Consider the following 25,270-nt stretch of genomic DNA (forward strand, 5'->3'; position numbering starts at 1 on the left):
ATTTTTGAACAGGATGAACAGAGAAACATACCTGACCCATCCATATCTACTTGGCCCTTTCCCCTCCCCCACCCACCACCTCCCAACACCTTGTATTAACCTAATAGATGCCTATGTGTGAACAAACGAACAACTGAGTGCTTGGAAAACACAGATTCTAATTCAGCCCCACCTCTGTTTAAACATAAAAGACTTGAGACTGGTGGTCAGGGGTGATGGCAAGTGGACTTGCTCCCGGTGCCTACAGCTGCCTTTGAGAGTGCTGCTGGGAGGAATGGACTGAGGAGGGTTCACTGGCACATTCCAGGGCAGTGACTGTCTGCACTGTCTGGCCTGATAATGAATGGTGGGATAGGGGCTTGCCTTCTCCCAAGGGTAGGGGGAGAAGACAAGCTTCTGCAGTAGCATCTCTACAAAACCTCCTGTCACTCAGCTTCATTCAAAGTGTACAAATCATAAGTGTCCTATTTACTGAACGTTCACAAACTGAACATGTGTACATCAAGAAAAGTGAGCAGTATCTCATGGCCCTTTCTAATAATTGTCACCATCCTAAGTTAACCTTTTCAGTAAAAAACATAAAAAGAAAGGCTTGGGGCCAAGTGGTGATGCACCTGGTTTTGCACACATATTACAGTGTGCAAGGATGCAGGCTCAAGCCCCTGGTCCCCACCCGTAGAAGGAAAGCTTCACAGGGTGAAGCAGTGTTGCTGGCATCTACCACCCCCTCCCCTCTCAATTTCTCTCTGTCTCTATCCAATAATTAATACATTAAAATATTTTAAATAACTGTTTCACTTTATTTTAAAAAAAAAAGGTTTGGGGCTGGGTGGTGGCACACCTGGTCGAGTGCACGTTACAGTGCGCAAGGACCCGGTTTGAGCCCCTGGTCTCCACCTGCAGGGGGAAAGCTTTGCAAGTGGTGAAGCAGTGCTGCAGGTGTCTTTCTCCCTCTCTATCATTCCTTTCTCTCTTGATTTCTGGCTGTCTCTATCCAATAAATAAATAAAGATAACATTAAAAAAAATTTAAAAGGGGGTCAAGTGGTAGCGCAGTGGGTTGAGTGCACATGGGGCAAGTGTAAGGACTAGAGTAGGGATCCCGGTTCGAGCCCCCGGCTCCCCACCTGCAGGGGAGTCGCTTCACAAGCAGTGAAGCAGGTCTGCAGGTGTCTGTCTTTCTCTCCCCCTCTGTCTTCCCCTCCTCTCTCCATTTCTCTCTGTCCTATCCAACAACAACAACATTAATGACAGCAATAATAATAACCACAACAACGATAAAGCAACAAGGGCAACAAAAAAGGAAAAAGATGGTCTCCAGGAGCAGTGGATTCGTGGTGCAGGCACCGAGCCCCAGTGATAACCCTGGAGGCAAAAAAAAAAAAAAAAGTTTAACTAGCTTGTCTGAGCTTATGTAGCTGGTATGCCAGCTAAAAAGGCCCAGAAACCTCAGCGTGCCATATGCAAACCCCATTATTTATGCACTAAGCCTCCTGGCACCCTACAGCACGGCCCCTTCTCAGACTCCTGTGAGCAGCTCTACGATCCCCAACCGTAGCTTCTGTGAGATGCATTCCCTAGATAGTATCTCCAGCTTGGTCATTTGCCAGGCTTGATCTCATAGGGCTGTCATGAGGGCTGAGATGCTCAAGGTCAGCCCTGGGTAGAGGTGCCTCCGACCTGACTGATAGGTCACTGTTGATGCTACTCCATATCCAGCCCCTGCTTCTGCCCCAAAGGCCTCAGCTCCTGCCCCAGCCATCTCCCAGACCTGGACACAGTCTGTGAAGGCAGACGACCTGGGTATGGATTTTGTTTCAACCCTTTACTAGCTGTTAGATATGAGTCAAGTGGGTTTAGCAAATTATTAGTATTATTATTTTAAGATAGATAGCAAGAATGAAAGCCATCATAGCTCCAAAGCTTCCTTCAATGTTGTGGGGGCTGGACTTGTGTATATGGCAAAGCAACACACTATCCAAATGAGCTATTTAACTGGCCTGGTTTAGCAAATTATTATCTAGTACTCTGGGCAAGAGTTTTATTTATTTGTTCTTTTTTTAAAATTTCTTTATTGGGGAATTAATGTTTTACATTCAACAGTAAGTACAATAGTTTGTACATGCGTAACATTTCCCAGTTTTCCACATAACAATACAACCCCCACTAGGTCCTTTGTCATCCTTCTTGGATCTGTATTCTCCCCACCCACCGACCCCAGAGTCTTTTACTTTGGTGCAATACTGTTCTTTTTAATTTAATTTTATTTATTTTATTAATGAGAAAGATAGGAGGAGAGAGAGAAAGAGCCAGACATCACTCTGGTACATGTGCTGCCAGGGATTGAACTCAGGACCTCATGCTTGAGAGTCAAGTTCCTTAACTACTGTGCCACCTCCCGGACCACTATTTATTTGTTCTTTTAAAGATGTATTTATTCATTAATGAGAACTAAAGAAGCGAGAACCACAGTACCACTCTAGCATATATACTGCCAGGATCCACTACTTTACCCACTGTTAACTCCCTGGCCACTATTATTATTATTTTTTTAAAATATTTATTTCCTTTTTGTTGCCCTTGTTTTTATGATTGTTGTAGTTATTATTGTTGTTATTGATGTCGTCGTTGTTGGATAGAACAGAGAGAAATGGAGAGGGAGGGGAAGACAGAGAGGGGAGAGAAAGACAGACACCTGCAGACCTGCTTCACCACCTGTGAAGCGATTCCCCTGCAGGTGGGGAGCCGGGGTTCGAACCGGGATCCTTATGCCGGTCCTTGTGCTTTGCGCCACCTGCGCTTAACCCGCTGCGCTACAGCCCGACTCCCACAATTTTTAAAAAAAAATTATTTATCCCCTTTTGTTGCTCTTGTTGTTTTTTATTATTGTAGTTATTGTTGTTATCGTCATTGTTGAGTAGGACAGAGAGAAATTGAGAGAGGAGGGGAAGACAGAGGGGGAGAGAAAGATAGACACCTGCAGACCTGCTTCACTGCCTGTGAAGCGACTCCCCTGCAGGTGGGGAGGTGGGGAGCCGGGGGCTCGAACTGTAATCCTTGAGCTTTGTGCCACATGCGCTCTACTCGCTACGTTACCGCCCGGGCCACTATTATTTTTATAAAAATATTTTATAAAAATATTATTTTAATTTTAATGGTAGAGAGAAAGATAACTAGAGCATTATTCTGGCATATATGGTGCCAGACTCAGGGGCTAGACTCAGGGCCTGCACTAGCATATATCTCTGAGTAATCTCTCCAGCTGTCATTGCTGCAGTCTCTGTAAAACACTATATTCCAAACAACCACATTAAGGAAGACTCCTTCAGAACACAATCCACCTGCTAGAGAAGGGTAGACACAGAACCTCTCCAGGACTAACAGTTACTAGAATCCTCATTGTGGTCGAACAGCCTCTTCCCATGCTGCTTCTCCAAAGTAGGGCGGGAACTCCCAGCAATATATGTTCTGGCTTCCGTGGTCAAGTGTTCCTTCTCTCTGGGACTCTGGGAAAGAGGAAGTAAAGCTTCACACATAAACTTCCTTAGACTATGAGCCAGGAACCAGGGGTAAAGGGGAGGTGCCACTCTGAAGCACGAGTGCAACCTAAATGCTAACCAAAGTCACCCACAACAGGGTGCTCAATGAAGCTGGCACCCATTTCTCTCCCTCTCTCTCTTCCTATCACTAGAAAGACCACAACACGAAGCTTCCGTTATTCAGTTTAGATCAGAGTTGAACCTTGGTTGTATACATGGCAAAGCAAGCTGATTATCCAAGTGAGCTCTTTTGCTGGCCCTCTCCTTTGTGTTCTATTTTAGCTTTGTTTAAAACCATTCTGAAAATTTTTTTTGTCTACTTCTAAGTCAGTAAACATTCTTCTATTTTTCTTTTTTTTAAAAATATTTATTTATTCCCTTTTGTTGCCCTTGTTTTATTGTTGTAGTAGTTATTGATGTCATCGTTGTTGGATAGGACAGAGAGAAATGGAGAGAGGAAGGGAAACAGAGAAGGGGAGAGAAAGATAGACACCTGCAGACCTGTTTCACTGCCTGTGAAGCGACTCCCCTGCAGGTGGGGAGCTGGGGGCTTGAACTGGGATCCTTACGCAGGTCCTAGCGCTTTTCGCCACATGTGCTTAATCTGCTGCGCTACCACCTGTCTCCCCATCCTTCTGTTTTTCTTTCTTTCTTTTTTTAAATTTATTTAAGAAAGGAGACATTAACAAAACCGTAGGATAGGAGGGGTACAACTCCACAAAATTCCCACCACCCGATCTCCATATCCCATCCCCTCCCCTGATAGCTTTCCCCTTCTCTGTCCCTCTGGGAGCATGGACCCAGGGTCGTTGTATATACAGCAAAGCAGGTGCACTGTCAAGGTGAACTATTTTTTTTTCCCCTGTCACCAGGGCTTCACTGCTCTAGGCTGCTTTTTTCTATTAAAGAGAGAGAAAGAGGGCTAGGCAGTGACACACCTGGCTAAGCACACATATTACCAAGTGCAAGGACCTGGGTTCAAGCCCCGGCTCCCCATCTGCAGGGGCTCTGCTTCTTGAGCAGCGAAGCAGGTTCACAGATGTTTTATCTTTCCCTCTCTCTATCTCCCTGTCCTCTGTCAATTTCTCTCTGTCCTATTTAAAAAAGAAAGAGGAAGGAAGAAAGAAAGAAAAAATAGAATTGGGAGTGGGGCCTTAGCGTAGCAGGATAAGTGCAGGTGGCGCAAAGCGCAAGGACTGGTGTAAGGAAAAAATAGAACTAGCAAACAAGCTAGGTATGGGCAGAGAGTGGTCCAGAACGTAAAGAGAATATATGCGTACAATTAACTGTCTACCACATCTATCTAAATCTAACCCAGGGCCTATGTACATTCATATTTAGCCTGTGTGACCTCCAAGTCCCTGTCAGTCTGAATTCACAGTCCATGGTCAAAGCTGAGAACATTCTAGGCTGCACTCATTTCAGGACCAGTTTTCCTCGAGTGCAGAGTGGGATGACCCAGCCTTCCTTTGAAGAGTGGGACAGTCCCTACCATTGCTACTTTATAGTGAAGGAAAGGTCCTGGAGAGACCCTTGAAAGGCTTATTATGATGACATTCCTGATGGAAGTGACCAGTGGTGGTAGAGAGAGGCTCATTGCATCTGTGGGGATTCCAAGGATTTCCTGATTAGGGTGACCTGGTAATGACCAAAACGGCCACCATTAAATGAGCCAGTCTCTTGCCCTTTACCAGCTTTTGTCCCTTCTTTATCTGATGACATGCTTTCTTAAGTACTGTAACTGATATCATAATTTTTTTTGGTGTCTTGTTTTATTTGTTAGTCTTAAAAATCTCATTTTTGACTAGATTCAGACTTAGAGGTAGAAGCTCTCAAGAAAGACAGCTTCCGTCACTTTACGATTTGTTCCTGATGTTTTTCTTTGGTGACTCACTCTCTCTCTGTCACACACACGCACGCACGCAGGCACGCACGCACCCTCCCTCTCCCTTCCCCTCTCCCTCCCCCTTTCTCTCTATATATGATCTTATTTACTTAATGAGAAAGATAGGAGGAGAGAGAAAGAACCAGACATCACTCTGATACATGTGCTGCTTGGGATTAAACTTGGGACCTCATGCTTGAGAGTCCAGTGCTTTATCCATTGTGCCACCTCCTGGACCACACCCCTTCATTCTCTTGGCCAAAAGTTTAGCATTATTCTTAGTGTGTTTTCTTCAAAGCAGTGTGATGACGTTTGTGTTGCAGAACGTGGAGTAATAAGATGCTGGATGTTGGGTGCTTTGGTGCTAGGTTCTTTACCTTCTTTGTTTAGCAGCTTTCTCACAACATTCTGGCAGACATCATGTTCTTTAGCGAGGTGGAAAGGTTGGCAGATTCGGCTAGCTCTTTTGGGCCCCAGGGGATGAGGCACAGTAGTACCAGTGAGTCCAGGAATATCCCGCCCCCTTTTTTAAATGGCCAAGTTGCGAACACTCAAATTGACATCCACAATGCAACCCTGAACAGACTTGTGCTTTCCTTCGCCAGTCTTCCTTGGTCTGTAACAGGAATGCCCCTTACTCAGCAGCAGGAAGACTCATGGTTCAGGACACCCAGCTTCATGGGGAAACCCTGCTGTGGTTCCCGCCACTGACCCGGACCACATAGCCCTTCCACGCTTCCTCCCGAGCATGAGCAGCAACCTCTGTCGCCATGCGCTTCTCACAGAAGGTGTGAAGCTTGCACTTGTCATCCACTTCAGTGAGTGTCTGGCAGCCAGAGGCTGGGAAAGAGATGTTTAGCTTCTTGAAGATGTTTAGCTTCTTTTCAGGAGGGCTGGGGAGACAGCATAATGGCTCTGCAAAAAGACTTTCATGCCTGAAGCTCTGAATTCCCAGGTTCAGTCCTCAGCCAGCATCACCATAAGCTAGAGCTGAGCAGTGCTCTGGTCTCTCTCTCTGTGTGTGTGTGTGTGTGTGTGTATGTGTATCTTTCTCTCTGTATCTCTGTCATTAAAATAAGTAAATAAAATGTTTTTTTAAAAGGTGCCATGAAAAAGGACTATCACAAGTCTTTATATCTAGTAGTATAAGTCCTCAACCTCATTCTTTAGAAGTGCCTTGGCTCTTCTTGGCCCTTTACATTCCATAGAATTATAGAATGATGTGTGGTCTGGGAGGTGGTACAGTAGCTAAGGCACTAGACTCTCAAGCATGAGGTCCTGAGTTCGATCTCTGGCAGCACATGTATCAGCGTGATGTCTGGTTCTTTCTTTCTCCCCTATCTTTCTCATTAATAAACAAATCAAATCTTAAAAAAAAAAGAATTATAGAATGAGTCTGTCAATTTACACACACACCTCTACTGGGGTCTTTCTTTCTTTCTTTCTTTCTTTTTAAAGAGTCCATTTATTTCTTCATGAGAAAGATAGGAGAGAGAGAAAGAACCAGACATCACTCAGGTACATGTGCTGCAGGGGATTGAATTTGGGGCCTCATGCTTGAGAGTCCAATGGATTATCCAATGAGCCACCTCCTGGACCACTCTCTTTTTTTTTTTAATTGAAATTATATTGAATCTACAGACTATATTAGGGAGAGTAAGTCCTTACACTGAATATTTCAATTACACTGAATTGAATAATATAGAAATATAGATAGGAATGTGCTATATTTCTGCATTTCTTTGTCTAGGAAAGAAAAGAAAAAGATTTAGCAGTGTAGGAAGTGGCAGAGTAAAGTGCTGAACTTTCAAGCATGAGGTCCTAAGTTTGAAGTTTGATCTCCAGCATTTCATGTGGCAGTGATGCTCTGGTTCCTTCTCTCAAACAAATCTCACACTCACACTCCAGAGAGGGTGAGAGACAACAAGAGGACAAACACTACAGTACTGCACCACCACTCGTGAAGCTTTCCCTTTGCATGGTGCTCCCATGTGGTGACTCAGGCCTCAACCCCTGGGCTATACATGGTAAATGAAGTGCGTGCTCTCTTGTGTGAGCTATCTCCTAGCCCCTCCCCCTCTTTATAAGTGACATTTACTTTTGTTGTTGTTGCTGCTGCTGCTGCCAGGATTTCACTTCTCCAGGTTGACTCTTTCAGACAGATTGAAAGAAGCAGGAATTGAGTGATACAGTGTGGAAGCAAAGCTTCCCTCAGTGCTATAGGCTTCAGGGTTTGAACAGAAGTTATACACGTGACAAAGCAGATACTTTCCCAATGGAGATATCTCATTGTCATGTGACATTAAGTTTTTGTTTTGCTTTACCTCCAGGGTTATTGCTGGGTCTCAGTGCCTGCACTATGAATCCACTGCTCCTGGAGTCCGTTTTTCCCCATTTTGTTGCTCTTGTTGTTGCTATTGTTGCCATTGCTATTGTTGTTGGATAGGACAGAGAGAAATCGAGAGAGGAGGAGAAGACGGGGGGAGGGGGGAGATAGACACCTGCAGACCTGCTTCACCACTTGTGAAGCGACATGGTGGAGAGCCCAGGGCTCGAACTGGGATCCTTCCGCCAGTCCTTGTGCTTGGCACCATGTGTGCTTAACCTGCTGTACTACTGTCTGGCCCCCAACACTGAATTATTTTAAAAATATTTATTAATTTACTTATAAATGGAAGAGAAAGAGAGTGAACCAGACTATCACTCTGACATTTGTGATGCTGGGACTTGAACTCAGGACTTTGTGCCCATGATTCTATCATTCTGTGTCCTGTGCTACCTCCTGGACTGCAGCATTAACTTTTGTTAGAGATCAGGCCAGTGGTCTTACAGATGCTGCACCATCTGAGCCCTATTCTTTCCTCATAGTATTTTGTTATTGTTGCTATTGTTTTATTTTTTCAGAACACTGCTCAGCTCTGGCTTATGGTGTTGCTAGGAACTGAATCAAGCCCAGGGGTTGAAAGTCTTTTTGTATAATCATTATGCTGTCTTCTCAGCTCCTCCTTATAGTAGTGATTTCTTTGTTCCAGTATCTCCTGAATCTCCTAGAAGCTGGACTTCAGAGATAGGCTTGAGTAGATGCAGATAAGCCTCACAAGTCTTCCTGAGGTCTTGTCCTCTGGTGGCCCTTGTAGAGCTGTAGGAGGCAGTGTTTGGAGCCAGTGATTCACCCAGTTGAATGCACACATTACTGTGTGCAAGGAACCAGGGTCAAGCTCCCTGTTCCCACCTGCATGAGGAAGCTTCACAGTGGTAAAGTGGTGACACAGTGCTACAAGTGTCTTTTTTTCTTTCTCTCTCTCAATTTCTCCTGTAAAATTAAAAACAAACTATAGAAGACAGTGCTGTATGAACTTGGCACAGTGAGTCTCCATCCTGGGAGCAGCATTGAAACTATTTCCTCACAGCACACCAGCATTTCCCCTCAGTGTTTCATTCCCAGAAGCTTATCTCATGTAAGAGGTAGTGGCTCCCCCCACCAGCTTGGGGCTTCAGGTGGTGGGCTGTCTTGAATACCCCACCCTTCTCTCCTCCCACCCTCAGACAACACAGGCAGCTCCACATACCGACCACCCCCTCGGACCCGGGAAGTGATGATCAACGGGCAGATGGTGAAGTTGAAATACTGCTTCACTTGCAAGATGTTCCGGCCACCCCGGACCTCACACTGCAGTGTCTGCGACAACTGTGTGGGTAAGTGGAGGCCACAGGAGGAACATGGGGCATCCCAGGGACAAGCCCTGCAGATAGGGGAGTTCCTGTCCAGGATGGGGCAGGGATCTGGTTCTCTCAGATTGGCTTTCTTGGAAGAGGAGCTGATGGGAAGGCCTTTGAGCGACTACTGATGTCTTTACCTGAGCCTAGAATTTCTCAGTTCCTTCCCCTGGCACTGAAGTGGAAGGGGCAGACCCACAGAGGCCCTGGACTCTTCTCCTAGACCTTAGCCTGGTCCTCAGTTAGTACAAGTCCCCAGAAAGCAGAAACTAGAGAGGTAACATTCTTCCTAAGTTTCAGCCAGAAAGAGTTAACCACCCAGGGGCCCAAGGCCTCTGACACAGAAAGACTAAAGTGGTTCCCACGCCTGAGAGGGACAAGCTTCTGGGAACAGAGGTGTGTAAACTAGAGGGGTAGAAAGATTGGGAGCTCTGGGAGTCGGGCGGTGGCGTAGCAGGTTAAGCGCATGTGGTGCAAAGTGCAAGGATCAGCATCCTGGTTCAAGCCCCCGGCTCCCCACCTGCAGGGGAGTTGCTTCACAGGCAGTGAAGCAGATCTGCAGGTGTCTTTCTCTCCCCCTCTGTGTCTCCCCTCCTCTCTGCATTTCTCTCTGTCCTATCCAACAACAACGCCATCAATAACAATAATAATAAGTACAACAATAAAACAACAAGGGCAACAAAAAGGGACTAAATAAATAAATATTAAAAAGAAAAGAAAGAAAGATTGGGAACTAAGCTCCTGATCTGCAGCTGCAGTGGTTGCTGGGGAACCAGAGGCTGTGTTGTCTGCTTTCCATGCTCTCCAGAGGCCAGGCAGCTCCACTAGGGAGGTGTCATAAGGGCAATGGTATACATACATACATACATGGGGCCCCAGGCGAGCTGAGCCACAGTGACTGTGCAGTCCTCAGAGCAGTGAGCTCACTATGCTCATTCAGCACAGCTTGAGCAAGAAAAATGGGGAACACCCTGTGACGGCAGGCAGTGAGTGGGTGACTCAGTGGGCGGCTCCAGCCATGAGAATCAGCCCCACCTGACCCCTGCGTAGGCTGCTAGCCTTGGCAGGATATCTGCAGTGGGCTAGTGAGCCACATTCCCACAGGGGACTTTCCTCATCAGCCCGGTGTGAGCTCAGCCCTGTGCCCAGGCCTCCAGTTCCGATTCTCCACAAGTTCCATTTTGGCCCAGCCCCTCCCTGAGCCCCTAGAGAGAAGAGCAAGGGGCTGGTGGAACAAGTCATTGTTTGATATGTGGCCAGGGTCGTAGACCAGGAAACACATCTCCCTGAGCACCTTCTTTGTACTGGGCACTGCTAGGGCCTCAGAATGAGGCCAGCACAGCCTTCCTCATAAGAGCTAATTATGAGCAGGGCGACTTGACCAGTCTAACAATCAGGAATATATGGCAGGGACTGGGTGGTGGCACAACTGAGTGAATGTTACTACTTACATCAATCTGGGTTCAAGCCCCTAGTACCCACCTGCAGGAGGGAAGCTTCATGAGAGGTGCTACACGTGTCTCAAAAGACAAAAATGAAGAAAAAAGATTTTTTACTAGCTTCTGGGAATAGAGGAGTTATGTCAAACAGACAAAAACTAACTTTAAAAAAAAAAAATTTTCCCTTTTGTTGCCCTTGTTGTAGTTATTATTGTTGTTGTAGTTATTATTGTTTTTGTTATTGATGTTGTCATTGTTGGATAGGACAGAGAGTAATTGAGAGAGGAAGGAAGACAGAGGCGGAAAGATAGACACCTGCAGACCTGCTTCACCACCTGTGAAGAGGTCCCCCTGCAGGTGGGGAGCCAGGGGCTCGAACCGGGATCCTTGCGCCAGTCCTTGCGCTTTGCACCATGTGCACTTAATCCGCTGCACTACTGCCTGGCCCCCGAAAACTAAGTTCTAAGATGATAGAAGCAGATAATTATGGCCCCCACCTAGCCCATTAGGAGATTTTCTTTTTTTTTTTAATTTTTTATATTTATTTATTTTCCCTTTTGTTGCCCTTGGTTTTTATTGTTGTTGTAGTTATTACTGTTTTTATCACTGATGTCATTGTTAGATAGGACAGAGAGAAATGGAGAGAGGAGGGGAAGACAGAGAGGAGGAGAGAAAGATAGACACCTGCAGACCTGCTTCACCACCTGTGAAGGGACTCCCCTGCAGGTGGGTAGCCGGGGCCTCGAACCGGGATCCTTACGCCGGTCATTGTGCTTCTCACCACGTGCACTTAACCCGCTGCGCTAGCGCCTGACTCCCCAGGAGACTTTCTTAAGGAAGTGGTTTGACAGCTGAGACAAGCGAAGAGAAGCCACTGGCAACCCATCAGCAGGGCCAGAATCAGGGAGTGTCTAGGAAATGGAGATCTGGGAGTGAGGAGGAGGAAAGTGCGTGCTGTGGATGTTGCTAATCCTTTCCTCTGGCCCTTTTCCAGAACGGTTTGACCATCACTGCCCGTGGGTAGGCAACTGCGTGGGGAGACGGAACTACCGCTTCTTCTACGCCTTTATTCTCTCCCTCTCCTTCCTGACAGCCTTCATCTTCGCCTGCGTGGTCACCCACCTGACACTCCGTGAGTTGGGGGGGGAGCCGGACAGGAGGGGGACCAGCCAGCTCACTGCAGTCAGGGGGCTCTGGTCATCCAGCCTTGAGCTGTTCCCTGCTATTGCTTCTTCCCCAGGCTCTCAGGGAAGCAACTTCCTTTCCACTCTGAAGGAGACACCAGCGAGATATCCTTTGTTGGTAGTGGACGTCCTAACTGGAACCGAGGCCCTTCATGGAGGGAGGTGGGGGAAAGATGGGAGGGCGAATCTCTTACTTATCCTGTAAGCAGAGGGAGGGGGTTGAATCGAATCCATTAGAACCCAAGAGCCTGGCCTGCTGGTGATGTACCCAGTAGAGCACATATATTACCATGTACAAGGACCTGGATTCAAGCCCCCTGTCCTCACCTGTAGGTGAGGAGGCTTCATAATTGGTAAAGCAGTGCTCCAGGTGTCTCTTTTTCTCTCCCAGTTTGTCTATCTCCCCCTTTCTCTCTCAGCTTCTCTCTCTTTTTTAAAAAAAGAATTTATTCATTTATTCATTAAAAGATAAGAGAAAGAAAAAGAGCCAGACATCACTTTGGTACATGTGCTACCATGGATTGAACTCAGAACCTCATGCTTGAGAGTCCAATGCTCATCTACTATGCCACTTCCTGGACCACTCAATTTGTCTCTATCAACAGAAAAAAAGAAAGAAAGAGGCTGCTGGGAGCAGTAGAGACACCAAGTCCCAGCAATAACCCTGGTAGCAAAAAAAAAAAAAAAAAAAAAAAAAAAAAAATCCAGTGGTCCGGGAGGTGGCACAGTGGCTAAGGCACTAGACTCTCAAGCATGAGGTCCTGAGTTCAATCCCCAGCAGCACATGTACCAGAGTGATGTCTGGTTCTTTCTCTCTCTCCTATCTTTCTCATGAATAAATAAAGAAAACCTTTTTAAAAAAAAAATCCCACACACCAGTTGCTCTTGTTCACACCCAAACTTGAGCACATCTAAGTAGGCTGCTGTGGAGGCTGTGGTTTCCCTTGAAACACCAAGCTCCTTGGACCTTCTCAGGTCTGTGACTCTGTGCTCAGGCTTCTCATTTCTCCCTATTACCCATCACACTGGACTTATCCTGCTTTTGAGGAGGCTCCTTAACCCTCCATGGGTCCCAGGATTTGATCCTGGTGTTGAGAAATGGTGACAGGGCCCCAGGAAGGTAACAGACTTACTTCCTGCATAGAGAATAGTTGACAGGAGGGTAGACTAGACGCACGAGGCCAAGGTGGCAGCTCCAGGGAGGGGAGGAGAGGAAATAGGTGAAGAGGGAGGCTCCCAGCCTGATGCCCCAGGCCAGATCCCATGTGGGTCCTTGACTGCCCTGTTACTGTGCTGGAGTTGGTGATTTGCTTCTTCTCCATCTGGTCCATCTTGGGCCTCTCAGGGTTTCACACTTACCTCGTCGCCTCCAACCTGACGACCAACGAAGATGTGAGTAAAGCTGGAACAGCCCCTCATTCCTGGGCAGGGTCCTCAGGGAGGGAGACGCGGCAGAGGCTGGAGTGGCAACAGAGCAGCCCTGCTCTCAAACTTCTGGGGAGATGGGGGTGGAGATACAAGGCTGCCAGATATCTTCCAGTGCTCACACTTGCTCTTGGGAGACTCACTGAAGACCTTAGCCCTTGATACAGGCTCTCAGTACTACCCAGGTAGCTTTCTGCTAGTACCAAAGAGGCAGTACTGAAGCATTAAGTCATTATATTTGATTGCATGTTACTGTTTCCAGAGCCCTGTCGCCATCATCTCTTTGGTTTTTAAATCACATTAATTTTTTTTAATATTTATTTATTCCCTTTTGTTGCCCTTGTTGTTTTATTGTTGTAGTTATTATTGTTGTCGTTGTTGGTAGGACAGAGAGAAATGGAGAGAGGAGGGGAAGACAGAGAGGAGGAGAGAAAGATAGACACCTGCAGACCTGCTTCACCGCTTGTGAAGCGACTCCCCTGCAGGTGGGGAGCCGGGGTTCGAACCGGGATCCTTATGCCGGTCCTTGTGCTTTGCGCCACCTGCGCTTAACCCGCTGTGCTACAGCCCGACTCCCACATTAATTTTTTTTTATTAAACTTATATACAGAGAGAGGGGGTATGCACCAGCAGGGGAGATAGCATATTGTTTATTGCAAACATACTCACATGCCTGAGGCTCCCAGGTTCAATCCCCTGGACTACCATAAGCTAGAGCTGAGCAGTGCTCTGGTTAAAAAAAAGGAGAAGATGATGATGATCACATGAGAGAGAAAAACCAGAGCACTGCTGAACTCTGGCTATTGGTGCTGGCAGTCTGGGCCTCTCACTTGGAAGTCCTGTGCACTAGTACTGTTACCCTGACTGACCTGCCACCTCTTTTGGTTTTTATTTGTATTTGAATTTTTTTGTTTTCACCTCCAGGGTTATTTGCTGGGACTTGGTGCCTACACTATGAATCCACTGCTCCTAGAGGCAATTTTTTCCCATTTTCATTGCCCTTATTGTTGCCCTTGTTGTTGTCATTATTGTTATTGTTGCCATTGATGTTGTTGTTGGATGGGACAGAGAGAAATTGACAGTAGGGGAGACAGAGAGGGGGAGAGAAAGATAGACACCTGCAGACCTGCTTCACCGTCTGTGAAGAGACCCCCCCCTGCAGGTGGGGAGCCGGGGGCTCGAACCGGGATCTTTTTTTTCAATATATTTAAAATTTTTTTTATATTTATTTTCCCTTTTGTTTCCATGGTTGTTTTTTATCGTTGTTGCAGTTATTATTGTTGTTTTGATTGATGTCATTGTTAGAGAGAAATGGAGAGAGGAGGGGAAGACAGAGAGAGAGAGAGAAAAATAGACACCTGCAGACCTGCTTCACTGCTTATGAAGCGACGCCCATGCAGGTGGGGAGATGAGGGCTTGAACCGGGATCCTTAAGCCAGCCCTTGCGCTTCATGCCACCTGCACTTAACCCACTGCACTACTGCCTGATTCCCATCGAACCGGAGCAGAGCTAGGACGGGTGCCCAGAAGCCATGTCTGCACTCTTTGTGCCCTGCCACCTTGCACTCATAGACACCAATAACATGATTACTTTTAGAATGTCACTTAAGGCATCATAAAAAACAAAAGATTCATTTTATATATTACATATGATATTTTCACATAAGGCAGAGAGAGGGGAGAGAGAGAAGCCAGAGCACCATGTACATGCAGTCCCGTAACTGAACCAGGAACCTTAAGCATAAAAGTCAAAAACTACCAATTAAACTGTTTCCCCAACTACCACTTGAGGTGTCCTTAGTGAAGAAAGCAGCCAGAATAGGGCAATGAAGTTTCAATCCACCCTCCCTGCTACCTGGAAGCCCTCCAAACAAAAATTTTGGAGCACCCGTGATATCCACCCTCCCCTTTCCATCTACCAAAAAAGTAAAGAAGCAAGAAAATATGTTCCAGATGATACCACTCAGAGGTGACACACATCCTAGGGTGTTCTGTTGTGGCTACAGAGTACAAATGGCATCAGTCAGCACCTCTCCCAAGGTGAAGCCCTGGGTGTTAGTTCTGTAAGACAGTACTGGGGGTTAAGCACAGAGAGGTGCTATGGCCAAATAAGTGTAAGAAACTTTGGGTTGGGCAGGAGCTTTATTGTTAAACTCCTAGTACCTTTGACGGCCAGTTTCACAGAGCTAGAGATGAACAAGATTTCATCGGATGCTCCAACAGTGCTATGTTATAGTTTCCTAATTTTGAAACAAGGATTAAATCTGAGAAAAGTGGCTCTCCAGCCAAGGTCATGTCTCCAGCCAGTGGCAGGGTCAGAATTCACAATCAGGTCAGATCCCCTGCCTGTGCACTTACCCCTCTTAACGTGGCTGGCCAGGGAAGCGGGGCTGTACCCCAGAAGCCTCCTTTGGAGGCTTGGTTTTGGTTCTGCTCTGTCTTTAATCCTGGTTAGGGGTTCCTAATCTCTGCTGGGTACTTCCCCCCCCTCCCCACAGTAGTCCCCAATGTACTCACGTGGTGGCCCAGGTTGAAGATGTGTCCCTCCAGTAGTCCAGCCAGAATCAACTCCAGAATTCTCTGGTTTTCCCTATCCTCAGACATCAGTCCTAGCAAAGTGAGTGGAAGGGAGATCCTTGACCCAAACGTCCATCCTGCTTGCAGATCAAAGGCTCCTGGTCCAGCAAGCGGGGTGGTGAGGCCTCTGTCAACCCCTACAGCCATAAAAGTGTTATCACCAACTGCTGTGCTGTGCTCTGCGGCCCCCTACCTCCCAGGTAAGCCAAGGGTGCTAGGGGGAGGTCACTGTGCCTGGCCTGGGCACCTCTCAGAGGCTGTGGATGGCAGCAGATCTCTCCCCTCACCCCACATGCCCTCTGACTACCAGTTCCTGTCAGGGGCACTCAGAGCACCTGTCACATGAAGGACTTCTGTGGAATTATGATTTTTAATATTAGTACACATTTTACTAAAGAAGAGTCTTAGTTATCATAGGAAACCTTACTTCCTAGAGATAATCACAATTATTATTTGTATTTATTATTTATTTATTATTTAAAACATTTATTTTTACCTCCAGGGTTATTACTGGGGGTCGGTGTCTGCACCACAGATCCACTGCTCCTGTAGGCCATTTTTCCATTTTGTTGCCCTTGTAGTTGTTATTGTTATTAAAGCTATTGTTGGATAGGACTGAGAGAAATGGAGAGAGGATAGGAAGACAGAGAGGCGGAGAGAAAGATAGACAACTGCAGACTTGCTTCACCACCTGCGAAGTGACCCCCCTGCAGGCGGGGAGCTGGGGACTCGAACTGGGATCCTTATGCTGGTCCCTGTGCTTTGCACCACGTGCTCTTAACCCTCTGCGATACTGCCCAGGCCCCTACTTATTATTATTATTATTATTATTTTAATTTTTTATTTAAGAAAGGATTAATGAACAAAACCATAAGGTAGGAGGGGTACAACTCCACACAATTCCCACCACCCAATCTCCATAACCCACCCCCTCCCCCGATAGCTTTCCCATTCTCTAGCCCTCTGGGAGCATGGACCCAGGGTCATTGAGGGTTGCAGAAGGTAGAAGGTCTGGCTTCTGTAATTGCTTCCCCGCTGAACATGGGCGTTGACTGGTCGGTCCATACTCCCAGTCTGCCTCTCTCTTTCCCTAGTAGGGTGTGTCTCTGGGGAAGCTGGGCTCCAGGACACATTGGTGGGGGTCTTCAATCCAGGGAAGCCTGGCCAACATCCTGGTGGCATCTGGAACCTGGTGATTGAAAAGAGAGTTAACATATGAAGCCAAACAAATTGTTGAGCAATACTTATTATTTTTTTAAGATGAGATAGAGAGGGAGAGTGAAATAGATAACACTAAAACTTCCTCCGACTTGGTGGAGACTGGGCTTGAACCCAGGTCATGCACATGGCAAAGCAATGAACTATCTCACAATTAGTGTTTGGCTGTGCTTGAGCAACACTGCCTTCTGGTGCCCAGGCCAGGCCTCGGTGGTGCCACGATCCTCCTTCCTGGCAGAAGAGAAAGAACCCTCGTCTCTCAGCCTTGTTGGGATGTGCCTCCTCCATCCTGCCACCAGGGAGCACCAGAGCTCCAGAATGGGCATTCAGTCGCAGTGGTCACTATGGGAATACGACTTTCCTCACACACTGCCCAGTCCTTCAGTGTCGGGACAGTTGGAATCTTACTGTCTTCAAGTGCCCTTTTATTTCTACTTTACTCCACAACTCCTTGCAGCCCAACTTCTTGGCAGCCAGACAAGAAGGTGGGCCAGTTTGAATTAACAATAAATAAATTTTGTGGCCCAAAGCCAGAGGGTCAGAGTATAGGTCCTTCTAGAAGTGGAAGACCTTGAGCCACCAGAGATTATCAGCCATTATCAGGCTGAGTCTTTCCCTGGCTGGATCTTCCCCTGACATCCAGCCCCCGCCTGGAGCTCTGGTGTCTGGCAGGGCCCTCACAAGGTTACACTTATATTTTGGAAGCCTGATCGACCGGAGAGGATTTGTACAGCCCGACGCCATGCTGCCCTCACCCATCAGAAGTGATGAGCCAACCTTCGGAGCCAAGCCCGACATCAACATGGTAGGAGGCCACCCCTGAACTGGGCTCAATACTTGCCACCTGCTGGCCTGTCCGCCCCTCCGCACCCACCTGCCGCCTTCCACACCCGCCGGGATCCTCCCCATTCCATCTAAGGGAAGCAGAGCTGCCAGAGACTCCAGCCTTTTCGTATTTATTTCCCACCCTGCGTGGCTTTTCTCACACTGTTCCATGGCTGTACCCTCTGCTCCCCAAAACTAGGTTCCCAGGGCCCTGGGTTCTAGATCCCCTCAGCTGATCAGTGGCAGGAGTGACAGGATAGAGGTCAAAGGCCCAAGGGGACCAAGCCAAGTCTCTGCTTGTGACAGGACAAGCCCTGTGTGAGTAGTGGCACAGTCCAAGTGTGGCATCTCCCAGATGGGGAGCTGCTGCCCCCCCCCCCCCCAAGTCAGTGGTGCTGGGAGAGATGCAGAACCACTGAGCGCTCGGTGTGGGAGAAGATGAAACCTCTATCTATGGGCTTCTTTAGTTTATGGCTCCTTCCTTTTTTTTTTTTTTTTTTTTTTTGTGATAATCACTTTTTTCCAGTTTTTTTTTTTTTCCTTTAGTCTGGAGTTGGCCAGTAGGATGGAGCTGGGATCCCAGCTAGAGAAGGCAGAGTTAGGGGTGGGGGTGGCACCTATATCAGAGGAAGCCAGACCAGCCACACCAGCCAACCAAGCACCCATGACTCAGCTCCTGCATGATTCCTGGGCAGCGCACTAGGAAGTAGGGGTCAGTCAGGATCCCAGTCAGGCTCCCCACCTCCCCCACAAATCAGGTCTGGGGATAGGCGAGTTTTACTCACGCTGGCAATACTTGAAACGGGTTTATTAACGCTGGGTATTTTGCACAATTTTATAGACCTCTTTTTTACATAGCATTTTTTAAACCAGAAGAAAAGCAAAAGCCAGTCATGTTGATGTCTGTGTAGTGCCAGGCTAAGTGTTATCAGAAGGCATGTGGTGTCATGTGTTTATTACAAAGGCCTCCTGGCTGTGAGCTAGTGAGTGTGTGTGTGTTTGCTCATGCTCGTGTATGAATGTAGCTGGCTCCCACCCCCACCCTCAGGCTGCCCCCTCCCCGCCACTCCCCTGTGGTTGTCAGCCAGCAAAGCAGGAGCAGCCTGAGTCTGGGGAGCAGGGACCCTTGGACTCCCCCCTAAGCCTCCCTCCTCCTGTCATTCCCTTCATGGATTTGAGACACTAGCCAGTGGGCTGGGGCTTTGCTGCCACCACCACTGCTCCCCAACACCCTGGCCATGCAGACTCCAAGGTAGACTACCAACTGGACCTGCCCAGACAGGCTGCACAGGCGTGGTGGATGGGATAATGGCTGTGGGGAGCAGCTGCCATCCTCCAAGCCACACCCCCTCCTCCCAGCTCTCAACACTGGCCCAGCACCAGGGCTAGGGGACAGGGAGTCTCTGCCACTGGAGCCCAGAGGAGAAAAAGGAAGAATAGGGCAAGCCAAGCGGCCAGTAAAGTCTAGGCCAGAAAGCCAAAAGATGCTCTTCCTTTGCTAGGAGTTAGAGATACAAATCAAAATGATGGAAAATTCTGTCTCCCTTCCTTGGCCCTTAAGCTGGGCCAAAGCCCTAGAAAGTGACACAGATATTCCCGCACCTTTTCCTTCCCTGCCTCCCACCCCCACCACCAGAAGCCACTAGAAGCAGCTGCAGAGGGTCCCCCGGGAGACACAGCCCTGCCCAGTGTGGGTCCTGGGTTCTGACACAGGGCACTGGGAAATGGGGGGCAGGGACGGAGCTGACTAGAGGAGGGGACTCCCACCTGCCTTTTATTTAAGCCAGTATTCTTTGTTCCTGCTTATAATAAAACTTCGGTTTTTAAGAGCTGATTTGCTTTGATTTGGTTTTTCTTTGCTGAAGCCCCAGCTGGCAGCCCAATTAGGTCTTTTCCAGGGAGACACAGGAAAGCAGGCAGTCTAACCATTTGGTTAAATTTCTCCTCCACTGGCTGAGCCTGTCAGCTGGAGACAGAATCTAGGAGGCTGTAAGAGCCCCCGGGCTGTGAGAAGAGGCTGTCTTATCCCCTCTTGGTCTCCTCTCCCATCCTCTGCCTCAGAGGCTTAGAATTTTCCAGTTTCTTCCTGCTGCCTTTCCACTCTGGCCTCCGTTCAGCTAAGGAAGTGCCATTGAGGCAATAGATTCTAGATAAAGAGCCAAACCTCCCTGGCCCCCACCCCGCTTGGGCAGCAAGGTCCAGCCCAACAACTCATAACACTGGCCCACCTCTCCGGTATCTCCCCCAGGAGGACACCTGTCAGGATTTTGCCATCTCCTGCACAGCCTGAGGGGAGCTAACAGGCCTCTTGGCAGAGGGTTAGCTGGTAAGACCATGTGCCCCCCATCAGCCAGCACGGCCGCTCCCCTCACACACCATCTCATACTCATCGCATGCCTCGCCCACCCTGTGGAGCCATTCATCTGTCTGGTGTGTGGTGTGGTGTGTGTGTTGGTGGTGGCAGGGGCCCCTCAAATCCCCCCCCTAAGCAGAAGGATGGGGCAGGGCTGAAAGCCCAGCCTGCTCTAAACAGAGGAACTGAGTTTACACAGAGCAGCCCTTCAACCAGAGCAGACAGTGAAGGGTGAAGCTGGGAGAGGTGGTGTCTCTGCTCCAAGGTGCCCTGGGCCGTCCTAGCTGAGCTGGTATGCAGGGACCCTGGGTTGCTGACACTGTGTTCTGGCTTTCTGTCCCTGCTTAGCTCTATCACCTGCCTGTTTTCTCTCCTGCTTCATTGCCTGCTGCCCAAGCCTTGGCCCTTCTTTGAAGAAAAGGCAGGTGCCACGATAGTGCCTGCCCCCAACAACACTCCCACAGTCCTGCCCTCTTCTCCCAACCCTGCTAACCCTCTCTCTTCTCCTTCCTTGCTGCCTCCCACCGGGATCTTCAGTGTGTGCGGGGGCTTAAGGACCTCCTGAGGACCATTGCTCTCTGCCTCTCCAGGTGTGGCCTGGGGGGAGCCAGGCACCCAGCACCTCTACCTGCCTAACCTGTGGCCCACCTGCCACCATCTGTGCCTCTAGGGTCTGCCCCCCCAAGCCTGCCCCACACCTGTGCTCTCTAGGGCATCCCACAGGGGGCTGGAGCTGGCCTCTGCCCCAGCCCCCATCCCATGCCCACCAGAGCAAAAGCCATAAGGTAGCTGTCAGCACAACGATATGACACTATACTAAACTTGCCTCCCTTCCTCTCTTCCTCCCCCTTCCCCAGATCTGTAAGGTGTCAAGACTCTTTAGGAATCTTGCCTTACAGCTTGCACCCCCAGAATCAGGCATAGCCAAGCAGGTTTCTTCAGGAGCTGTCTGGGGTGTTGATGACGCTGCTGAACAAGTTTGGTGACTGTTCTAAGTGTAACTGGCTTGACACAGTTCCCACGGCCCCCACCACCCCCACTGCCTAAAGTCTGCAGGGCACAAGGAGCGTGCTCATACCCTTTGTTCCAGACACTGAGAGATTGAGCTAGCTCTGACAGCCTCTTTCTTGTTCTTCAGAGAAACTAAGGCTAGTCCTAGGAATAGCCGCTGAGCCCACAGCTAGGGGCTGCTTGTCTGCTGTCTTGTATCTTTTTTAACCAAAATAAAAATATCCCTCTTCTTGCCATATCCTTAGCCATGTGCCATCTTGACTTTAAGGCTGGGGGTGGGACCTGCAGTGGGCAAGCAGGAGAACATCTGGTTTACCTTCCAGCTGGTCCGTGCTGCTCTGGAGTTATAAAAGAGACACAGCAAAGCTAGAAGTGACGGGAACGGTCAGCATCCTCCTCACTCTTCCCCCTGCAGAACTCCTGGGCTCAGTTCCAGAGAGCTTCAAGCCTTTGCTAACCTTTAAGCTCTGAGTGGTTCAGATCTTACAGGTGAGAAGGGAGTGTTGAACTCCACAATCTGGGGGTGTCATATCCCTAAACTGAGTCCAACATCAAGATGCACACAGTGTGACAAAAACTAGAGAACAGTTATAGGCACATTTCCTCACCTAGACCTGTGGGGACGGTAACGTTAACCTGTTTTAAAAGAAACTGAAGCTGAAAACTGCAGGTATTGTCTAGGGTCTCCCAGCACGTAAAGCAGCAAGTCTAGGATGTGAACCCAATCTCTTTCCAATCCCTCCTCTGACACCCTTCTGCTCTTTCCAGGGAATGAACACAGCTGCCCCAGGAGAAGGGGATCTTAGAGGAAGAATCCCTAAAAGTATACAGAATGTCATTCAGAGCCAGCAGAGAGCTTAACACCATCTGTGTTGGCCTCCTTGTATAAAGTCTGGGAGCCTGGCAGTGGTAAACCTGTTTGAGCACACATTACCATGCATAAGGACCCAGGTTTAAGCCCCCCTGCTTCCCACCTGCAGGGGTGGGGGTGTGTGACTCTTTATAAGTGGTAAAGCAGGTCTGCAGATGTCTTATTTTTCTCTCTCCCACTTTACCTCCCTCTCCCCTCTCAATTTCTCTCTGTCCTACTAAATAGAAAAGAAAAGGAGAACTTTGGCTGGGAGCAGTAGATTCATAGTGCTAGCACCAAGCCCCAGTGATAACCCTAGTGGGGGTTAAAAAAAAAAATACATATATATATATATATATATATAAAGGCCCAGAGGCCAGAAGAAACCTGGCGAGGTTTTGAAACAGCTGGGTGGTGGCCCAGGAGGTAGTGCAGTGGATTAAGCATTGGACCCGCCAAACATAAGGTTCCAGGTTCAGTCTGTTGCATTGCATATGTCAGGGTAATGCTCTGGTTCTCTCTCCTTCCTGTACCTCTCTCATAAATAAAGAAATCTTAGGTCTGCAGTTGTCTATCTTTCTCTCCCTGTCTTCCCCTCCTCTCTCCATTTCTCTCTGTCCTATCTAACAACGATATCAGTAACAACAACAATAAAAACAACCAGGGCAACAAAGGGAAGATAAATTTAAAATTAAAAAAAAAAAGTTAGGTTTCAGTCCCCATCCCCTGAACTGATCCTGAACTGATCCTGTATGCTGGTCTCATACTCTGAGCTCAGTTCTCTTGCAGAAGTTTCCACATGGAAAACTGGGAAATGTTATGCATGTACAAATTAATTGTATTTACTATCAAATGTAAAACATTAATTCCCCAATAAAGAAATTTTTTAAAAAAGAAAAAGTTTCCACATGAAAGCCTGGCTGGACACGCCTGGGAGATGTAGAGTTCTCTAAACTGCACTGCCTTGAGAAGACAACTCAGAGTAACTGAGTCGCCTAAAAGTAATCTAGTGTCCTCTCCCAAAGGCAAATAGAGTGAGCTCTGGTTAGATAACTGAACACTTGTTCACAGTTAGCCAGGGAGAGAGGGTGTCATAGCTTCCACTAGTCACCCATTTCATCCTATCATACCAAAACTGAAACACTTATTGTGTGAAGTTCTTTCTGGAATTTTATTTATTTTATTTTAATGAGAGAGGGAGATTCAGAAATAAAGACACAGACAGATCAGAGCTCAGCTTTGGCTTATGGTGGTGCTGGGATTGAACCTGGGACCTTGGAGCCTCAGCCATAATAGTCTGCTGTCTTAGAAGGCAGAGAGAGTGAACGAGACCATAGCCTGAAGCTTCCTTCAGTGCAGTGGATGTCAGGCTGAAACCTGGGTCGTGCACATAGCAAAGCAGTGAGTTATTTTACCAGCCCTCTTTCTGGAATTTAACCAGAGTTCTTGTGCTGCACTCAGAGCCCTACCCCCTGTTGTCAGTAGAGACAGGAAGTAACCAAGTCTCTGCCTTCTCTATGCCACACCCTTGCAAAGCATTTTTTTTTTCTCTGCTAAGAAGGATTGGTTGTCTATGGGACACGAGACCTGTAGCCAGCTGTTGTGAGGGATGCTCTGCAGATGGGTGGGAAGGTAGAAGGCAGGATGAGTAAAGCCCCTTTGGACTGTAGCATTAGCTCCTGTCCTGCTGACTCAGACAGCTGATAGGAACCTCATTCCCTGCCAGAGCCTGCTACCGCCTGCCTGCCTGCCTGGGCTCCTCGACTTGGGAAATGCAGGCCTAGAGGCAAAGGGAGGTAGGTACTGAGACAGGAACTGAGTCAGGACCAACAGGCCAGAGCGGGCAGGAGATGTTAGGCAGATGGCTTCCAGATTCTCCTCTAGGCTTCAGCACGGGGGCGGGACAGGACACACAGACAGGAATGAGGGACTTTCTTTCCCTTGCTCACAGCAGTGCTGAGGGCAGTGGAGCTTGTGTTATGAACACTCAGTCTCCTGGCTAAAGTAGTATGAAGAGAATGACTCCTTTCTGGAGACTGTTCAAAATACAGGTCTGCCTTTAAGGTTTTAGTGGTTCTGGGATCTTCCCCCCACCGCCTCCAGGACTTGGGTAAGCCTGAGGTGTGTGACAAAAGAATGTCCTGAGGGCTCAGAGCCAGAGCAGTGTCCAATGTCTGAGGCTCATCAAGGGAAGAAGCAGCGCTGGGCTGGTGCATCTGATCACATTCATCTGTCTAGTGAGGAAGAGGGTACCTGTCTGCACAGAGACCCAGTTTGGGCTCCTTCCTCATTTCAGAAAACCCAACTCCATGGTAGTGTTTTGAGTTTATGTTTATAATAATATAAAGTTAGGGGCTAGGAAGATAGCATTATGGTTATGCAAAAAGACTTTCATGCCTTAGGCACCAAAGGTCTCAGGTTCAACCCCCCCTAGTACCACCATGAGACAGCTGAGCAGTGCTCTGGTAAAAATTAATTTTTTAAAAATAATATAGATTTTTTTTTCCACATGATAATATTCACTACCATCCACTCTACCAAATACCAGATGCTTTTAAGCAACTCATTAAGTCCTCACAAGCCCTATTTTACACTTTAGGAAAACTGAGGCTCATAGTCATAAATAACTTAAACTGTAAGCCTCAGTTGTAAGAACTGAATGGCTTGTAAGAACTGAACCCAGGGGGCTTGGAGGTAACTCATCCTGTAGAATGCACCCTTTACCATGTGTGAGGACGAGTTCAAGCCTCTGCCCACTACATGGGAGCACCATGCAAAGGGGAAGCTTCATGAACAGTGGAGGAGAGCTGTGATGTCTCTCTTCCTCTCTGTGTGTCTCTGTCTCTATCTAGAAAAAGAGAGAAAAAGGGACTCAGTGGTGGCACACCTGGTTGAGTGCACACATTACTGTGCACAAGGACCCAGGTTCAAACCCCTAGTCCCCACCTGCGGGGGAAGCTTCATAAGCAGTGAAGCAGTGCTGCAGGTGTCTCTCCTTTCCCTTCCTCCCTCCCTCTCTGTATCCTCCTTTCCTCTCAATTTCTCTCTGTCTTTATTCAAAATAAATATTAAAGAGAGAGAGAAAGAGTTCACCAAAAGGGGTGGAATTGTGAAGAGTGAATCCCAAGCAAAGCCCTTGAGGCAATAATAATAATAATGATAAGGGCGGAGGGTAGATAGCATAATGGTTATGCAAACATACTCTCATGCCTGAGACTCAAAGTCCCAGGTTCAGTCCCCCGCACCAC

General features: G+C 47.9%; 1 protein-coding gene and 1 pseudogene across 10 annotated transcripts in view; one reads left to right on the plus strand and one right to left on the minus strand.

Moving 5' to 3' along the window:
* Positions 1-24,862, plus strand: part of ZDHHC18 (zinc finger DHHC-type palmitoyltransferase 18) — a 42,612-nt gene extending 17,750 nt beyond the window's left edge. Inside the window, exons 3-10 of one of the 10 annotated variants that reach the window (XR_009553728.1) lie at positions 8,970-9,119; positions 11,574-11,711; positions 11,820-11,868; positions 13,053-13,155; positions 15,853-15,965; positions 17,689-17,788; positions 21,496-21,661; positions 21,941-22,038. Coding sequence is in view for 9 of the 10 variants with exons in the window: in XM_060205623.1 (XP_060061606.1) it covers positions 8,970-9,119; positions 11,574-11,711; positions 11,820-11,868; positions 13,053-13,155; positions 15,853-15,965; positions 17,689-17,788; positions 21,019-21,147 (782 nt within the window). In the remaining variant the exon portion in view is untranslated. The other 9 variants (XM_060205628.1, XM_060205627.1, XM_060205623.1 and 6 more) reach the window with 9 other exon arrangements.
* LOC103121944 (small ribosomal subunit protein eS6-like) lies at positions 5,531-8,844 on the minus strand (annotated as a pseudogene).
* Positions 24,863-25,270: the final 408 nt, after the last annotated feature.

Source organism: Erinaceus europaeus, chromosome 13 (assembly GCF_950295315.1).
Source record: "Erinaceus europaeus chromosome 13, mEriEur2.1, whole genome shotgun sequence".
NCBI lineage: Eukaryota > Metazoa > Chordata > Mammalia > Eulipotyphla > Erinaceidae > Erinaceus > Erinaceus europaeus.